Source organism: Amphiura filiformis, chromosome 6 (genome assembly GCF_039555335.1).
Source record: "Amphiura filiformis chromosome 6, Afil_fr2py, whole genome shotgun sequence".
NCBI lineage: Eukaryota > Metazoa > Echinodermata > Ophiuroidea > Amphilepidida > Amphiuridae > Amphiura > Amphiura filiformis.
The window spans coordinates 61,236,311-61,255,474 of NC_092633.1; the positions used below are offsets into that span (position 1 = coordinate 61,236,311).

General features: G+C 37.2%; 1 protein-coding gene across 3 annotated transcripts in view; it reads right to left on the minus strand.

Moving 5' to 3' along the window:
• The window catches only part of LOC140155763 (MFS-type transporter SLC18B1-like), a 49,236-nt gene that overhangs the window by 12,517 nt on the left and 17,555 nt on the right, over positions 1–19,164 (minus strand). For all 3 annotated transcript variants that reach the window (XM_072178723.1, XM_072178724.1, XM_072178722.1), the window contains exons 3-9: positions 18,836–18,931; positions 14,189–14,262; positions 12,451–12,598; positions 10,516–10,584; positions 9,042–9,129; positions 5,827–5,963; positions 5,337–5,435 (exon numbers count right to left, since the gene is read on the minus strand). In XM_072178723.1, coding sequence (XP_072034824.1) covers positions 5,337–5,435; positions 5,827–5,963; positions 9,042–9,129; positions 10,516–10,584; positions 12,451–12,598; positions 14,189–14,262; positions 18,836–18,931 — 711 coding nt within the window. The remainder of the gene's footprint in view (positions 1–5,336; positions 5,436–5,826; positions 5,964–9,041; positions 9,130–10,515; positions 10,585–12,450; positions 12,599–14,188; positions 14,263–18,835; positions 18,932–19,164) is intronic.

Consider the following 19,164-nt stretch of genomic DNA (forward strand, 5'->3'; position numbering starts at 1 on the left):
CGTAACTCCAAAACTATCGTAACCATGATAATTCAAATATGGAAGCGTTATGACGAGTTCGGGACTTACGGGATAGGACTTCGCTAAATCAATCCTTGTGTGTGAAATATGAGCCAAAATCCACTCTCTAAATAGTCCCGGGGGGAGCACTCAACACAAATGACCATATGGGTATGCTCCCCCGGAAAGACCCCCCTTTTTGGGTTTCGCAGCTCCGAAAGACACCCTATATTTGACCAAAATAAAGCTCCGAAAGACCCGGATTTTGATAATTTCAGCTCTAAAAGACCCAAAAATTGTTCATTCCTCATATTGCTTGTTTTTTCAGGCGATTTTCAACCAAAAAGCCAAGAAAGACCCTTGATTTTGACTTTTTGCAGCTCCGAAAGACCCCCTTTTACCGGTACGCCGTCAGCTCCCAAAGACCCACCACCTCTAATTTCCGGGGGAGCATACCCACGAAAATTTTTTGATGTTCCCCCCCCCCCCCGGCCGGATAAATAGTCTTCCACGTACACTTTATCATGGTTTTCATGGAAGAAAGGACTCCATGGAGTTGGGCCCTTCCACAAATATTGGGTTAAAGAGGGTTAAAGAGGAATCCATATGAAAACTGCTATTCAGTACAATCAATTTTCTTACTAACATACATGTATTATAATGCTTCTACTTCTGCAATTAATGGATAATTACCAAATATCTGTAGCTATTTATAACACATCTGCTTACGGAACTGGCACTTGCAGTGTATATTAGCATGATTAGTGGAAGAAGGGCCCAACTCCAGCTCGTATATGGTCCTGCGAAATATACTGGGGTATCCAAAAAGGTGGTTTTGTTACATTTTGACGTGCAGTATGAATTGCAAAACATTGTCTCCTGAGTATTTCTTCACCCAGAAGGCTCATTAAGGCCTTAAATTTAAGCTAATTTATTCTTTATTACTCATGTAAAGTGCTGTTTTCAAATCATCTTTCATTATTTTTTCATGACATTTTAAATGAAATGTGCCAAGGGTGGTTGAGGATTAGGGGGTGGAGGATTAGGGTGAGGGACTGTATAAAGTCTATGCAGAATCACACTTTTTCACTATATCATTTGTAATTTTGTTAATTTTTGTTAGCAAACCTTAATTGAAATAATAATATTTGGTCTCATTTTAAAGGGAAAATGTTGCAGTTAGATATTATTAAATTGATTTTATTATAGCAAACCCCTAGGGAGAGCAGCGGAGAGCAGCGCCTTGCACCACCGAGGTTACAATTGTGATAATATCAAATCATGGAATTTAATGTTACACCCTATACAAGTATGGTGAAGTGTATAAACACGGCTAATATCCATTCCTTTTAAAATAATTAGGCATAATAAGGGATTGCTTCATGGGATGATGTATAGGCCTATGTAGAAAACATGTTCATGTTTTAAGCCTGTTTTTTCTTTTTCACAACATATGTGTATGTCCTACATTTAAAATAGCAGAAATTATGTTTTACATAGAAATTATATGTTTTGTTACTTTTTAATGACACACTGTATAATTTTGTATGGCATAATTTAACATTTTTACTGTAATCTGCAACATCCAAGTCATTCTGGAGTATATTTGGGTATTCATTTGTTAATAGTTGGCCAAATAATTTGTACATAAACAGTTTATATTTAAATATTTTATATAAATTATGATATGTAAATATTCTAGACATGTGTGGGGATAATGTAGTTTGAATTTGATAGATCTCTGAATGTCCTTTTGTAATGGTAATGGTGTATACTAAATCCTATGTAGCAATGGTATTGGGAGCATTAATTATATACATATAATGTATAGGGTCACTTGGGGGTAATATGACACCTTGGGGAAATATGGCACCCTACACAAAAATCTGCTTGTTGAGAAAATTGTACAGCCCACCGTTGAATCATTGGGTCTAATGCGACCTTTCGAATGTCCTTTGAGCTCTAAACATAGGAATACGTGCAGCAGCCTGATTATCCATCAGAAAATCAACAATTTTGCACGGCAATTTTGCGAAAATGGGTAGTTACTGCTAGCTGCCATATTACCCCAAGTTACCCTAAGTCAGAAGCCCGGATTCTCATTTTGGTTTTATGAAAAGTATACCCCTTCCCCCTGCTGGAATATTTGAAGACTTTTAGTATTGTGTTCTATGGATATCATAAAATGTACGTATTGCAATTAGTTTGAAGTAGAGAGACTGAAAATCAGCTAGATTGCCTGGAATAATTATTTTTTTTTTTTTTTATTTTTTTTAATTTTTTATTTTTTATTTTAGTTCAACACACTCTAAATCTGCATGTATTTTTTTTCATCAAAAACTTCATACAAATTACCCCAGGTAAATATTATTCCATGCCTCACTAGTAATACAATATAAATAAACTCAACACAAGTCATTCTGAACTAGTCCTATCATATATCATGTAGCGCCATAGTAAAACTTTCATTCAAAGTTGCTGTAAAAAGGAATTCTATACAAACCGCCAGCCTTTGTGCAACCAAAACATGTTAATATGATTGATGCGGTTGATTCGTTGTTTTGGCATTCATACAAATTACATATATTTTAACTGAAAAAAGAATATCAGCACAATAAAATAAATAATATTAACACTTTATTCACAAAATAATTACACTTTTCTAGATCAAAATTAACATTACTCGCTCCTTGATAGCGATTGAAATCTGACCAATGAAGTACGTCTTTTATTGTTGCTTTGGAAAGTACACTCATTTTCATTGGTCAAACATTACTCACTGAAATTTTAATAAAAACGTCTACATCATGGCGTTTCACTAATTTGATAGTGTACAATGCTACATCCCTCCGAGGTAAGGTAAAATCAGCGTTTATACTATATAGGCTGTGTATTACTTACAGAGACTAGAATTTTTTGCATGGCAGATGAGTGTTTTTAACCCGCCTGCAGGCTGGGCAGGTAACCCGGGCGGGTAAATATTGCATCTACTAGAAAATAATATAGCAGATACAGCGTTTGCCATTGGAAGGATGTCGATATTTTTTAGCAATTACTAAAAAGATATCTGATGATAGTTAATAATTTTTTTTTTTTTTTTTTTTCCAGTGTACATTTTACAATCATAGTTTACTCAGATAAATACATAAATTTTGATTTTTATACACCAGGTATTTTTTAAATATTAAACAATACATAAACAGTACCAGCACACACACACTCTCACATACATATTTATATAGCATTTGAATTGTCTAGCTTTTACAATAAGAACAAAATGTTTAGTTGAAAAGTCCTTCCAAACCTGCCATTATAATTATATGTCGGCATCGCGAGACATGTGATTCTTAGTTTTTCAATTTTTACGCTCGATGCATGCAGTGTATTAAAATGGTTTGGTGATATTAAAATGACAGTATGATTAATGGCTTTACAGATTCAAAAGACATTGTTTGCAAGCCAACGGAAGGATAAACTACATGAATGTTTTGCCTATTAAGACGCACTAGAGTCGGAAAAAGTCACCATCATTGTTTCTATTCACATCAATAACGTCAAGCGATTGTCTCGGAGTAGGTTTAAGTTCAATCTCAGGGTTATGCATAAATCGGCACGCAACTAATTGTCTAGTCTGGTCTCCAAGGCAAAAAGCAACATATACTTTGATAATTAAAGGTAGAAACTACGTTTTACCTTGGCAGCAAACTGATTGCAAAACATTCATATACCAATTACCTACTAAATACAACCACACGCAGTATTTTATTGTATATACTGACTTTTACGTGGACTGATTAAAACACCTGTATTTCAAGTATAATATGATACACATGACCAACCAATATCGAGTTTTAATTAGCCTGAATCTTTACATTCGAGAACCTATGGTGTATGGACGTATGGACGCCCTATACTCTATCTAGAGGCGACTAATATTTGACCAATAAGGTGGATTGTACTTTACAAACACAATGAATGTAGTTCACTGGTCAATGTCTACCGTCCGTATCTTTAATTAGGCCAACTGCTGAATATGCTTATAAACTTAGCTATACCGCGTCTTAAACCCTAACCTAACCAGTTTCGCAATGTTTCAGTGTCGCCGCAATGTCTCAAATGAACCTTTTGTCGTCATTATTTTGATTTATTGTCATAATAATTGTCATAATAATGCACTGACGTTCACAATGTACGTGGAATTTATGTTTTAAGAGGGAATCTGTAAGGGAATCCCCGTTAAGCGAAACGAGACTTTTGTTATTTATTGTCATAATATCGGCACGCCAACCCCACACTGTTACATTGCTGTTTTCATCAAATATTACCAAAAAGGTTTTGAAATAATTGGCTTTTTTTTCTAGTCAAACAACTCATAGGTCTGTACATGAATTTGTTTGAAATTCTTTCAAACTAACAACAAACGGGGTGCAATATGGTACCAAGATAGCGACTTTGATTGACTCGTTAATAATTTGTCTTATACTTTCCTCTTTTTCGACCTCTTTCAACCTGTTGCGTTACTATTAAATCACACCCTGTATAATTTTACATAGAAATTATGTTTTGTTACTTTTTAATGACACACTGTATAATTTTGTATGGCATAATTGAACATTTTTACTGTAATATGCAACATTCAAGTCATTCTGGAGTATATTTGGGTATTCATTTGTTATACTTGGCCAAATAATGTGTACATAAACAGTTATCTAAATATTTTATATAAATTTTGTACAGGTATTTGGCACACCCTGTATATTTTAACTTTAGGTAAAACTTAAACAAACTGTATATTTTGTGAAAGCTTCGTCATTATACTATTCAAATATATCACAATTATTTCTAAAATCATTTCAGTGAAAAATAAATAGATAAATTACATGGACAAGTTTTCAAGCACTTTTTTTGTTTCACCCTGTATATATTTTGGGCAACCCTGTATAGCAACTTGCAAATCAACAAGTTATTATCCCTATATTATAACCTATCCGAAAATATATACTTTTGCTATTGTCAGATTTATGGAAAAAATGTTACAGCACTTTATACCACACCACCTCTGATTTTCAACAAATTGTGACATGTAACACAAAGGTACCCTAGTTTATGACACAGGACCATTAAGACCTGTACCGTTGCTATGGAAACATCATATATAATTTCGAATGTATGTAATAGTAATACTGTATGTTCACGTGTTAAAGGTCCTCTGAAGATAAAAACATTCTGTCTATAAAACGTTTCCAAATATTACGTTTTTTCTTAATATCTCAAAAATAGTTTTGATGGAATTGGGCCCTTCTTCCACTCTGGTATTCGATTGAATGCACTCTTACCGTTTTGTCTACAAAGTACCCAACCAGTGGCGTCAGTGTTGCGTACACAAAGGCAGTGGCGAAGTAGAATAGACCAATTTGAATTGGCGATAGGTAAAACTGCATTAAGGAAAAAGAAAAACAATTCAGAATTTTTTTAATAATTTTTACGATTGAAGATTCAGCAGCACCCAAGATAAATATATTTCTAGATCATCTGGTTAAATTCATAATTCGATAGATAATATTAAAACTTTGTAATTTAGCTGTATTTTCGATTGCGTATTTAATAAGACGATTGATATTCACTGCTGAATAGGGCAAATTTCAGAGCAATAGAAATTTGCCAATAAAATAATTAATTGAAACTATAAAGTATCGTGAAACAAAAACACCCATTTTTACATCTAATTTCATATAAATAATCTTAAGTGTTCCTTACATTACAGATTTCATAATTATATAAAAAGATGATTTTATTATTTATGTTTATTATTATGATTGGGCCTACCTGTTCCAAGTGAACTGACAGCGTTGGTTGGAAAAACGCAAAACCCGCGGTATCGATAAGTATTACAACTAAAATTGGCCACACAAACCAAATGGAAAGTATTTCTGTGATTGAGCCACACTGCTGGTGTACTTTCACTAAAAGAGTATGGATGATGAAAAGAAATACTAGAAAAGAGCTTCTTGTAAACATGGTAAAAGTGATGATACTTTTCAATATCATTTAGCCTTTAAAAGGCTAAATTGCTGTCGAAATTGAGCGGCATGTTTTAACCAAAGCCCTAATGAATATGATCAGGGCTGGATTTACCTTTTGGGGGGCCCTGGGCCAGGCCACAATTTGGATGCCCCAAGCTCACCTTGAGGCAGGTGCGTAGCCATCTTTCTTGGTCGGGGCAAAAATGATAAAAAGAGAGCATTTACATAGGTCTTTGAGCTTCCAAAAAAGCTTTATAAGGACACTATTTTGGCCCATGATCTGGGTAAAAAGGGCCTAATTGGGACAATGTTCGCGCGTAGCGCGAAAGTGTTTGTATTTTACATTATTTTGGCCCAGGATCGGGATTAATTTTGGTGTAAAACGGGTTCCTGGCGCCCCTTTTCTTTTTCTTTGCCTTTCCAATTTTCTCTTTCATTTTTTGTCAGAGGGGCACTCTGCCCCTCCTGTCCCCCACTGGTTACGCTACTGCCGTAAGGTAGTTTTGATTTACAAATAGGGTGCCTACTATAATATAGACAGTGGCAGCGGATCATTACAATTTAGAGGGAGACGAGCATATGTTGTTCCGATTTTACTTGGACATTTGTGCGCGAAGCGCGAGAAAACACTTCAATTTCAGAAAAATATAGCCTAAGATGAGATGGATTTGGCTATGAGAAGGACCAATACGGTACAATGCGCTCGAAGCGCGCAATTTGCTATTTTGGTCCAAAATATGGTGTGTTCGGGCTTAAAAGGAACATGCACATGGTAATTTGGGGCCCCCAAATTTTGGGAGCCCTGGGCCCGGGCCCATCTGGCCCAATTATTATTATTATTATTATTATTAGACAGCATTTATGAAGCGCCGTATCAGAGAGATACTAGTATTGTGCAGAGATTGAAGTTTCTTCAGATCTTTGGATGTGATGCCATTGATCAGTTTATGGCAGCTATCAACAGTGATGTACCGACGGATCCTGTAGATGTTACAGAGGTGGAAATTGTCTGACTTCGCCGTGTGTTTCAAATGTTATCTCATTGACATCGTCTGATCAAAGACAACACCAAGGTATGCAGATGTCCTTGATATATTTGATGTTATAGCTAGACGATGCTATAAAGAACTCAGTTTTATCACTGATTAGTTTGAGTTTATTTCTAGTAAACTCCTCAACAAAAAGTTTGGAAAGTTTTTTTCAAGCATCTGTATCTCAAATTATTTGTGACATATTCATATCGTGTTGCATATCAATGGATAGCTTCAGTACTCCTCTTTAAAATGACACCCCATTTGAAACAATAACAGTTTTCACGGCTGAGTACACGCCTTGTGAAGGTAGTGGGGCTCAAACGGAATTTGCCAAATATACCATTATTCTGTGCAGCAAACTGCAATCCCATATCTTCACAATCCGGGACCTACTGCAATCCTTCAAGATGACACCGCTCGCCCCAGAGCCACGGTAGTCAACGACTACCTACAGAATATGGCAGTAGAGCCAAAATGGCCTGCCATCAGGCAGACCCGGGCCAGACCTCAACTCGATTGAACACTTGTGGGACTAGCTTGATCGTGCTGTACGTGCCAGAGAAGCCCATTTGCAATCACATTGAATGACCTGCGACGAAGAATCTTGTTGAAGAATAGAATGCCATGCCACAGTAACGTGTAACCAGGTCGGTGAGCAGCATGAGGAGAAGGTGCCTGACTATTGTGGCTGCCTGTGGTTTTTCCACCAGTTATTGAGGTTAGTGGCTAGCGTTTGGCAAATTCTGTTTGAGACCCACTACATTCACAAGGCGTGTACTCAGCCGGGAAAAATGTTATTGTTTCAAATGGGGTGTCATTGCAAAGTATTGTAGCTATCCATTGATATGCAACACGATATGAATATGTCACAAATAATTTGAGATACAGGTGCTTGAAAAAACTTTCCAAACTTTTGTTGAGGAGTTTATATCAGTTCTAACACGCAGGAGAGCCGTTTCTGTGCAATGCATTTCTCTGTAAGCGGAGTGGGATGGTTCTAGGTTCCCAATGGGTTTTGTACTAAAAACAAACTACAGTTTTTGTACTAAACGTTTTTGCTGTTATCCAATCAAGCAAATTTGCAAATTAGCTACTAAAATATGCGCAAGTTTTATGACAATCGTTCATTGCTTTGTAGTAAAGAAAACGTTAAAAATATTTAAAACTTTGGTACTAACGAAGGAAGGGACATGACGATTTGATGAGCTGCCCTAAAAGAAAAGAATCTTTTGTTTCTCTTCATAACAACGAAAGTTGTGTGAGTACATGTACCATTGTTTTAAATGTCAACATTGATAGATTCTTAGAACCCACGTGGTTAAGTAACGGCCAAACAAATGTACACAAATCGAGCATGAATAACTGTACACTTAAAGCAATAATGTGTGATTTGCATAAAGAATAGATTCCTATTTAAATGCTTGTTTTAATTTTAATTTCGAGCCAAACAAATGAGGTATAACGAAGAAAATTGCGATTTCATTCCAGCACCTACAATGCGTGTACTACGCTCGCCGATCTAATACTACACGGAGCATCGCGCTCGACGTGTGTACACATAAGCTGCCATCCACGGGAGATGTTAGCAAGCAGTCGATCGATGAACTCTGAATAAAACCGGGTCGACCCGGTTTTAATATAAAAAGTTAAATTTTACTGTTATTAAAGCACTTCAGGCTTAGTCTTTTACGTGGTATTTTAGTACACCACCGGACATTATAATTATGCAAAAAGTAGAAATCCGAGTAAAATTGAGGGCGTCGTTGTGAAGCAAATCACACATTATGGCTTTAATAGGCACTTAAACACGTACTTGAAAGCATACTTTTAACACCATCTTGTCTTGAAAGTACACATGTTTTCGTGTTATTCTAGTGGTTATAGATTAACATCTTCACTGTACAAACAAGTGTTTATTAAGTGTTCAAGTGTTTGTTAGGCGTACTAGTATAATATTAAAAAGACAATTAACGTTAATTGCTACCTTGTTTAGGAAGAATGAAGACGCTAATAATCACAGCGAAAACGACGGCACCGCCAAGTATTAGAAACGGGAACTCATAGCCGCCTACCTGTTGTGCAAAAATAATCAGCGCGTTTGAAATAATCCCCGGAAATAATCATCAAATAACCTTATAAAGCATATCTGGTATATTAGGCTTAGAAAAGGGTTTGATTGCCCATTCCCGACCAAGCCAAAATGTATGTCAGCACAGCGGCATTCGCCATCGGGTCAAGTGTGTTTTTTTAAATGCGTAAAAACAACTTGGTTTTAAAGCTAATTATTGCATTTTCTAGGGAAGTCTGATTATCTTTATAAAATAGCCGAGTGGGCGGGTTTTCCCTGAAATATTTTGTGTGTAAAAACTGAAGCATATGTATAAAGGAATATGTGACCGTCCACGGCGAATGAGCCGTAAATTCCTCGCCCGGTCAATTTTGTTTTATTTCGTGTTTAAAAAATAAACATCATAAACTTAAAAATGGTATATCATTTGACTTCAAACGATATCCAGAAGCGAGGTTATGGTTTGTTAAACTTTGCTCCTTCAACAAAATTATAGCTTTTACGTTTTTACATGTGTCTTTTTCCACATTGCTGGCAATATATATCAAACAGTCATAATTGGCGGTCATTTCAAATCATCCCCAAGTCAACGAGGTTTAAGAAAGTTCTCTCATTGTTAATTGTTGGTTATGCATACCTGTACAAAATACAATGCCTGGTAACCCACCACTTGAACAGAGCAAACAAAGACCAGAGCTATTAAAAGTTCTATAGCCGGCAATCTAAGGTAGAAGCTTATTATCCACTTCAACAATAGGATTATTGATTAGTTTTTGACTATCAAAATAAGACGGAAGTCGGGCCAGCAAGTTATCGATGAATACGACCTTCGTACATATTTTACACCGTAACACAGAATACAATTTAGGGAATTTACGGCTCGTTTGTGCTGCCGGGTCACATATATGAATATTTTTTGTGGTATGTCAGCAAACATAGATTGAATACAATACCGCTCTTTTCAAAGATACTAATCTTACAGGTGCGAGTGATCAGCCTTTCTTTGACTTCAATGCATAGTCACCGCGTGAACGTTGTAGTGCAGGGCGATATATTCAAAATTGTATTCATCTATTGCTATGGTAGTTAATCCGATTAATTACGTCACTTCTACGGCGAATAGAATATTCAGTCTGCTGATCATTCGCACCTGTAAGATTAGTATCTTTGAAAAGAGCGGCATTGTATTCAATCTATGATTGCAGACATACACAGGCGATGAGTGCAACCTGGTGGTAAAAACTGGTGGTACTGCAGGACGATATTCTCAAAAATGGTTTTAACCTATTGATATGGTAGTTAATCCTGTTACATCATCACTTCTACGGCGAATACGTTCGCTTGCTGGTTTAATCTGGGCAGATGTGAACTGAAATCATTTATAAATTACCTTGTAGAGTATACCTCCAATGGCGGGACCGGCTGCATAACCTACACCAACCATCACTTCTGATATACTCTATCAATTATAATAGGAAAGAAAACGCTATTTAATGCCAATCTGATTATATCTAATTTTTAAATAGGTCTACGTATCACGCTATTTATATCGTCTCAACTTTCATATTTTACAAATAAAACGGGGGAATGAACTCACATATTAGAATTACCAAAATATCAAAATATAGACCTTTTTCCCTCTTTCCCATCATGCACTATACCAGGGGGTGCTTCCGCCTGTCGGGTGTCGCAAAACGCATCATCTCCCCGGGGGTGTACAGAGTTCTGTTCATTACATTCTGCAATACGGACATTTCGGCTGGTGCCGTCATCGGAAAAATGAATCGCATATAAAACCCCATAATTTCTATGCGTTATTGACATGGGGTCGTCAAAAAAAAAAGTTTCCTGTTATTGAAACCTAACTTTGTATACGTTTTATAGACCTAGAGGTGAAAAACTAATGACAGATGGAATCACCAACGACTTCATAATCCAGGCTGGAGTACTGCAGGGGGACACACTTGCACCATTTCTATTTGTAACATTCCTCGACTACGCTCTCAGCACTACATGGGAATGAAGATCGTCTGGGGCTCACGCTAAAAACAAGGAAAAGTCGGAGGATATGCCCGCAAACAATTACAGACCTCGACTTCGCTGACGACATAGCACTATTGGCCGACAATCTCAGGGATGCCGAAGAGCTACTCCATCTTGTTGAGACTGCAGCACTAACAGTCGGTCTCAGCATGAACGCCAAGAAAACCAAGGCAATGGTTTGTAATATGGCTGCATCCCCAATCCGAACACTGGATGGAAGCGAGCTTGAAGTAGTAGACGATTTCAAATACCTTGAGGCTTGGATTGGCAGCAGTGAAAAGGATTTTAACATCAGGAAAGCCCAAGCATGGAGGGCCTGCAACAGCATGAACAAGATATGGAAGAGCAGCCTGCCTAGAAATCTTAAAACCAAGCTTTTCACCACCACAGTCGAATCAGTTTTGATGTATGGTGCAGAAACCTGGACAATTACATCAAAGTTTAGGAAGGCGCTTGATGGTTGTTACACAAGACTACTGAGAAAAGCACTTAATGTTACCTGGCAGTCGCACACCACCAATAAGGAGCTATACGGCAATCTCTCCCCAATCTCCGAAAGGCTGAAAACAAAAAGGCTGAGATTTGCTGGACACTGTGCCAGAAGTGAAACAGAGGCAGCTTCCAGAGTTTTGCTGTGGCAGCCTACGCATGGTAAAAGATCAAGAGGACAACCACGGAAGGACTACATCAAGCAACTAATCGAGGATACTGGACTGAGAGAAACAAGACATTAGGAACTGCATGCAGAACAGAGTTGTGTGGAGAGCCATCAGCGGAGTCCGACTAGACAAGTCGACATAAGCAAGTAAGTAAGCAATGACAGGACACGCAGTGATTTTCTGCCGGCGTCCGTTTCATTTTTTTCAGAGATGAAAAAAACAACGTAAACAACATCGCTATAACTGCATCAGTCGTGTATTTATTAATTACATAATTAGTAACATCGATGGTCTTTACAAAAATCCATTTATATGGAATCAGTATGCCTATATTAAGACAAAATAATTGCTAAGCCGGGTTGCTAAGACCATCGTGTGCACACGATTTATGAGGTTGATAGACTATGTCATACCCCTGAAATAGTGCATGATGGGAAAGAGGAAAAGGGTCTATTAGTTCTATAAACGAGTTTTATCATGCTAGAGCCCCCTTAACACAAGTACGGACAACGGGTACTTCAATCACCGAGAGGAACCACCACCACCAAGAGAATTAACCAAGAGAAATTACTTTGGTGTGTTTTTCTGTCATGAAAGTGAATATAATATGAAGTATTACTCACAAGTATAAAAGATGTACGTTCAGGAAACGTATGAGCACATATTGTATATAAAGCCGTTTCATGAGCTGCTGCTCCCAATGATTCAAAAATTCGTGTTATAAAACTTAGAACTAGAAATAAATTAGTGTTTGGCAATGCTATCAGAATCCTAAGAGAAAGTGAAAAATGGGAAAAACAAGATAAAAGAAAGCACATTATACATGTACAACAAGTTGTGAGGGAATGATTATATGGAAGTGGAAAAACAACAGAGATGACTTTAGGTACAAGTATATCGAGGATCATGTATGACAATGATGACATGAAAACAAGTATGTTTGTATGCAGCATGTTGCAGTCATGTCTACAGTAGAATTCACCACGACCTTTGCAGGACTTAAACCCCATTAAAAGCTATTAAACCAAGATAACACTCATTGAAAACAGCTCAACTGATTAAATCAGATCTTCTCTGGTTGTGCACAGGTGTCTGTTTTACATGTGTGGTATCGCAATGAGCTGGTATTATAGTTTCAGTTGGGTAACCGATTATAAAGGAAACGCAAGGTAACAATGGTATGTGAACCTTTGTTCACGAAATGAGACAACGGTCTGCTTATTGTTAACCAGCATTCTTGAAAATGAGCAACATAATGATTGTTGACTTAACACGGTTTGGAAATAATTTCTTCATATTTTTGGTGTTATCTGTCGTTTACATATCCTTCCTAAAACACAAAAGTACGACTATTTCCAAACACCTAAATTAGCTAAAAATTTAGGACCTGTTACAAAACTATATTTTCTAGAATTTCATAGAATACTTTAAATGTAGCTTGTACCGTTTTTTGTGGCATCCTTCAGAACTGAGCGGTCCGTTACCAATATTTTCGGTCAAATCTCCATTCAATTAACACGGGGAGTTGGCTAGCTATGAGCTAGCTATGCCTTGCCCTCACTCATATTTTACGAAAGTGCGACTATTTCTGAACATCTAACCTACCTGTAATTTTAGGTCATGTTAGAGAAATATATTTGCTTTAAATATTGGCCGGTTATTCTTCACACAGTGATGTTAACTAGGCAAATGCATATACTTTTAACATACACTATTTGTAAAGGTCGTGCGTCAATGGTGAGAGCACTGTGTATTGTGTATAGGAAAATGGACAGTAACTGCAGTATGGGGAAAGGAGCTGAGAACTATAACGCATCGCACACTAGCACAGTTAAACATGAATTTACAGATGGAAACATAACATGCATAGGGAGATATACCAGCGTAAAAACTCCGGACATACCTGTCTGTGCGGGGACGTGAACCCCAGACCTCTCACTTGTCGGGCGAGCGCTGTCCCTGATAAACAGGACTCAACTTCACTCAAGTCTGGTACTTGAGGTTATTTAGTAGACTTGCTTACCGGTCGTTTTCATTATCCTAACTACAGTTTGCACATTGAAAAGTGATCTTCGACGTACGTGATGCGAAAAATTCTTGTCGTTCCTTTTTTGATTAATTTGTCAGCCGGGACGGTTACGTTTGCGGCCATGCATCGGTATACGGATGACCAGTTTTCGTGTATATTAGAATTCTGTGTGTGACACCCACACCCTTTAATAGATCTTTTGACAGTGTAAAACGCATTATATATAGTTATTATAATAATTAGGCATAGGGGCCTATGTCTATTTACCATGTAGTTCGAAGTAATAAAAATACATGTAATTTTATCAGGATTTTTATGTGTAAAATACTCACCCAAACAACTGTATACCAATTCCTGACGTCGATAGTCCAACTAGGAACATAGTCTTAGCACCAATCTTGGGTAGCTGAGTGATGTAAAGAATCAACTAATATAAGACTAGCAATATATCCAGTGGACATGGTCGGGTTCGAATACATAAAATGATCGCAATTTTGTAAACGTGATATCTAGCGAAAGAGCAACAAAATTCCAGCCCAAGTCCCAAAATGTAAATTAAATAGCGCTATTTGAAGATGGTATTGTCAAAAAATCAGAAAAATATGAAGATCAAGAGATCCCAAGCTATTTTTTCAGTTTTTACAGAGAATTACCTCTTCTTTAATGATATGCATGCAATTCGGAGAATCAGGTGAAGTTGGCGCGCAACAGGCATGTAAACATGTGCGAAAATAGGAAATTTTGACCTTTGACATCTGTTAATTATGTGTGCCAACGAAATCCCAAAAACTTTTTTGCTAAAAAATGAAACTTACCATTGCGGTCTTTAATTTCAAACTTGTTCGGACTTGGGATCTTGATGGCGCAGCCCGTTATGATGCTAATGCTTTAAAGTTTGCGCGAGGGCGCTTTTCATCAAATCATTGGATTTGCTGATTTTGTGCGCCATCAAGATCCCAAATTTTTTTCTTGGTTTTTGTAATGTAACCATTTGGTACTTCAAAAAAAATGCAAAATGCAGGTTGGGATAATGACGGCGCATGATGTTATCAGTGGCGTGCCGTGGCCGCCCCAACCCCGGGGGGCTGAAGAAAATTCAATTTTGCCGCCCCTTCCTCAACAGCCCGAAAAGGTTGGCCCGATTTTTTCTCGGTCGTTTGAAAAAGTGAAGAGCAAAAAAAAAAAAAAAAAAAAAAAAAAAGGTTTCAGCACATTTTGATGTATAGTAACATTTTTTCAAAAAATTTTATGCTTTATCAAATTGTTACGCCCTTTTTTTTTATTTACTAATTCTTTTTGCCGCCCGTCGTTTTTTGCCCCCCGCCCTGCCCCTTCTTCTTCCGCCGCCCCTTCATTTTGGCCGCCCCTGCTTTTACCCCGGGGGGCTGGCGCCCCCAAAAAAAAAAAAAAAAAAAATACGCGCATGTTATGCATATCCAAAGTTTACCATTTGCAAGCAAGGCTCAGAGAGGCTGAAATTTCAAGAATTTTTTAAAGCTGAACGAGAGCGTTGTGCACGCTCATATTGTACATGTACATTAGTTGTGTTTTAAAGAGAAAATTCTATTTTTTTGTATCGCAAATCCGTACATAATAAGGGAGACTGGCTCTTAAAAAAATCCTACTTATATTTTGCACATTTCCTCATCTCATTTGGGTCAATAGCTCCAACAGTTTTGCCATGTCGAATTAAAATTTAAAATACTTTAAATTATAGAGATGTACATGTTAATGTGGATGCCAATGTTGCGTTTAAACCCTTTTGTCGCTGCTGCACATCCATAACCACTAATGGTAAGAAAGTCAACAGAATTCATGTCATGTTACATTGACCTGAACAGTTTTTTATAATACAACTTTGGAATCTGCATTGCTGTGGCAACAAATTAGAACATAATTATTGAACTTCAATTTACTATTTTTCAGATAACAAAAATTTCGAGTTGTGGTCTCCCAAAACATAGAATCTTTCAGGGTCTATGATGCAACGATATTGAAATGTGAGGCATAGATGCTCATAAACTAAAGAGATACAGACTACCAACAAACAGGTTAAGTCCCAGCATCGCCTGTTAATGGGGGCCGATCGTTCCATCGAAGTGCGACAGACGAAACTGCTACATACCACGCATTTTCACGATCTCCCGTATAAACGCGAAGACTCTATCGCTAGTACGCGCGCTGGCGTGATTGATAGACACGTAGGCCTACGATCGAGCGATTGGGCCTCGTGAATATGCACTGGGACTTTTAGCTGTTTGTAAGGGTCGGTTCATAGTGAATATTCGAAGGCGAATATTCGGCTTCGAATACTTTTTGTGACGTCAAAATATATTATACGGCAACGAATAAAAACGGAGTTGAATGGGATTAAATATCGCGCAACTGATAGCGAGATACTATTGATTTATATGAAAGGCTCGAGGTCACCTAAATATCGTTCGACGAACGATGATTTCAAAAATCCCCAATGAAAATTAAGGAATCTGGAATGAGCATTTTGAGCGTTTTGACAGTATTTTTGTGGGACAGTAGAGCACATCAGACATAACGAATTACATTATGAATACGAAGAATGTCTTTCTGATATCAAATAATTTTCATTTTTGAAATTCACGATATAATACAAATTTTATGACAAATTATTAAAATTTGATATTTTTCACATATTGATATATAACAGTCAACAGTAAATATTATAAATCTAATGATGTTTTCTTAAAGTGTATGTGGCTGGGAGGAAAAGCCGACGATCAATTGACAATTTTGCCCTTTCATATTGAAGATATGGATTTTTTTCCCCAAAATTTTTTTGGTGTTTTGGGGAAAAAATCCATATCTTCAATACGAAAGGTCCAAATTTTCAATTGATTGTCGGCTTTTCATCCCACCTACATACATGGCCGTTCCTAGGGATTTTGCCGCCATAGGCAATGCCTCTCCCTGCCGCCCCACCAAAGCATACCAAAAAGTATTAAGGGGTTACCCCTTGAAAACTCCTCAGTTTTGACCTATTTGTATACTGCCCACGACCGTTTTCCTCAGTGGCGTAGATTTCTTTTTGACATTGGAGGGATGGGGTTGCCACGGAAAAATAAATCTTGAATTATAATTAAAATATTCCCATTTCTTAAGCTAAACTGTTGAAATGTGGTGCAAAAATGAAATAGATTCGCGCGAAGCGCGGAAAAAATTGCACTTTTGGGACTGAAATGGCCAAATAAGAGGTGAATTTGACAGAAACCCACATACAGGCGTCAACATTGGGGGGGGGGAGGATGATTGTATGGACCATCCCCTGGCAAAATATTTAGGATTTACCCCCCCCGGATCTACGCCTATCAGCCAATGAAAAAAGTATTCACCGGAAATATATTTGTGGGAGTTGAAACTATGCAGAACAACCAAAACCACGAGCGTTGGTACCCTATCATTGCGTGTTCTTTTAAAATAAATTCTTGTTTATTTCTATAATTTGTGAATCAGGCATTAAAACACACTAGCAATGTAGGCCTACACAAGTTCGGAACGAGACTTTTTATCTTTTGACGTGTATTTCGGTCGAATGCCAAAATTGATTGCTCAATGAATCATGAAATGAGAGCAATACTACTTTGATGATACCGATCTCAAGTGGATATCAGCCAATGAAAAAAGTATTCACCGGAAATATATTTGTGGGAGTTGAATTTTGTTGAACTCGACAGATATATATTTGGTGGGTCACCGTGGGTGGTCTCATATACATAACACTTGTGAGGGCTGTCATATTTGTCGTCGCTTCAATCATATCTTATGATATTTATATATTTATTTATATATATATTTATTTTATATATATATATATATATATATATATATATTTATTTATTTATTTATTTATTTATTTATTTATTTATTTATTTATTTATTTATTTATTTATTTATTTAATTATTTATGTATATATTGACTTATTTATTGACTTATTTATTTATTTTTTATTTATTTATTTATCTATTGACTCATTCATTTCTTGATTTGCTTTACAGTTGAAACCTACAAGAAGGTATGGGTCAACCTCCGCGCCGGTTACAGGCAGGTCGTAAATGCCCCGAAAAGCAAATCTTTTTGACTCCTATTCAGGTCAGAGGCGTAACCAGACCTGACCTTCCGGGGGGCAAGATTGAAAAATTTCCCAATTTCTGATCAAAAGTTTTAGTATTTATGTTCGAGAGAAAGCTCGCTTGCCGCGAAGCGTTAAACGGGTGGAGTCTGTGGGGTCCAGGGGCAAAGCCCAGGCGGGGGTCAAGGGGGCTGAGCGCCATGAAGCTCCTGGTTTTTGGATATTAGAAAATATCAGTGTTTCAGAGTACAATTTCACAATGAAAGTAGTAGGCCTATAGATCTTCTTCTCTCTTTCTTTCCCTTTTCTCTTCTCCCTTGAGTCCCTTCCCTTTTCTCTTCTCCCATCCCCTTTTCTTCCCTATTTTTTCTTTTCTTCTTTCCCCTTTCTCTTCCCTCTTTCTTTCCCTTTATTCTCTTCTCCCTTCCCCTTTTTTCTCTTCTTTCCCCTTTCTCTTCCTTCGTTTTTCTTCCCTCTTTTTTTCTTCCCCCTTTCCCCTTCCCAAATGTTTACTCTTCTTCCAGGTTTTTTGTGTCCGGGGGCAGTTTGCACCCCGGCCCCCACTGGTTACGCCACTGCTCCTATTTAGACCCATTTATACAGACATTAATCATGACAATAGTTCAATGGAGTTTACCTATTATGATTTTCGTTAAAGAAATTCTCTAAATTTTGCTTACATTGGTCAACAGGCAATACTTGTTAACAGTCGGGCAACGCTGTGAATTGTAGAAATATATCTTTCTCCGGTTCATAGTTTAATATTCGAAGCCGCATATATTTTGACGCCCAAAACGTATTCGAAGCCGAATATTGAACCAGCCTTAACTAATCTCTTTAGTTTATGTAGATGCTGAAGTGCTTGAAGTAACTTACATATTTCCCCCACAACGGAAAAGAAATAACCTGAACAAAGAGATACACCGAGAATATAGAACCAGTTGTTACGGCGCCTACACCTTTTCGATTAGCCTGTAACAAGATAACAGGAAAACAGAACATGTTGATTCAACGATTGTAAGCTAAAATCATGGCGAAAAAGGGAGTTAGGTGCGGGATTGTAACTTTTTTTTTTATTTGTAGATAATTTGGATAATTTGTGTGTTGTAGTATAGGGTGAAAAATCTGCTATTTTAGATAGTTACAAGGTTGTTTTTGGCTATTTGGCTATTTTTGTGGATCATAATATCTCATATTATCTAAAA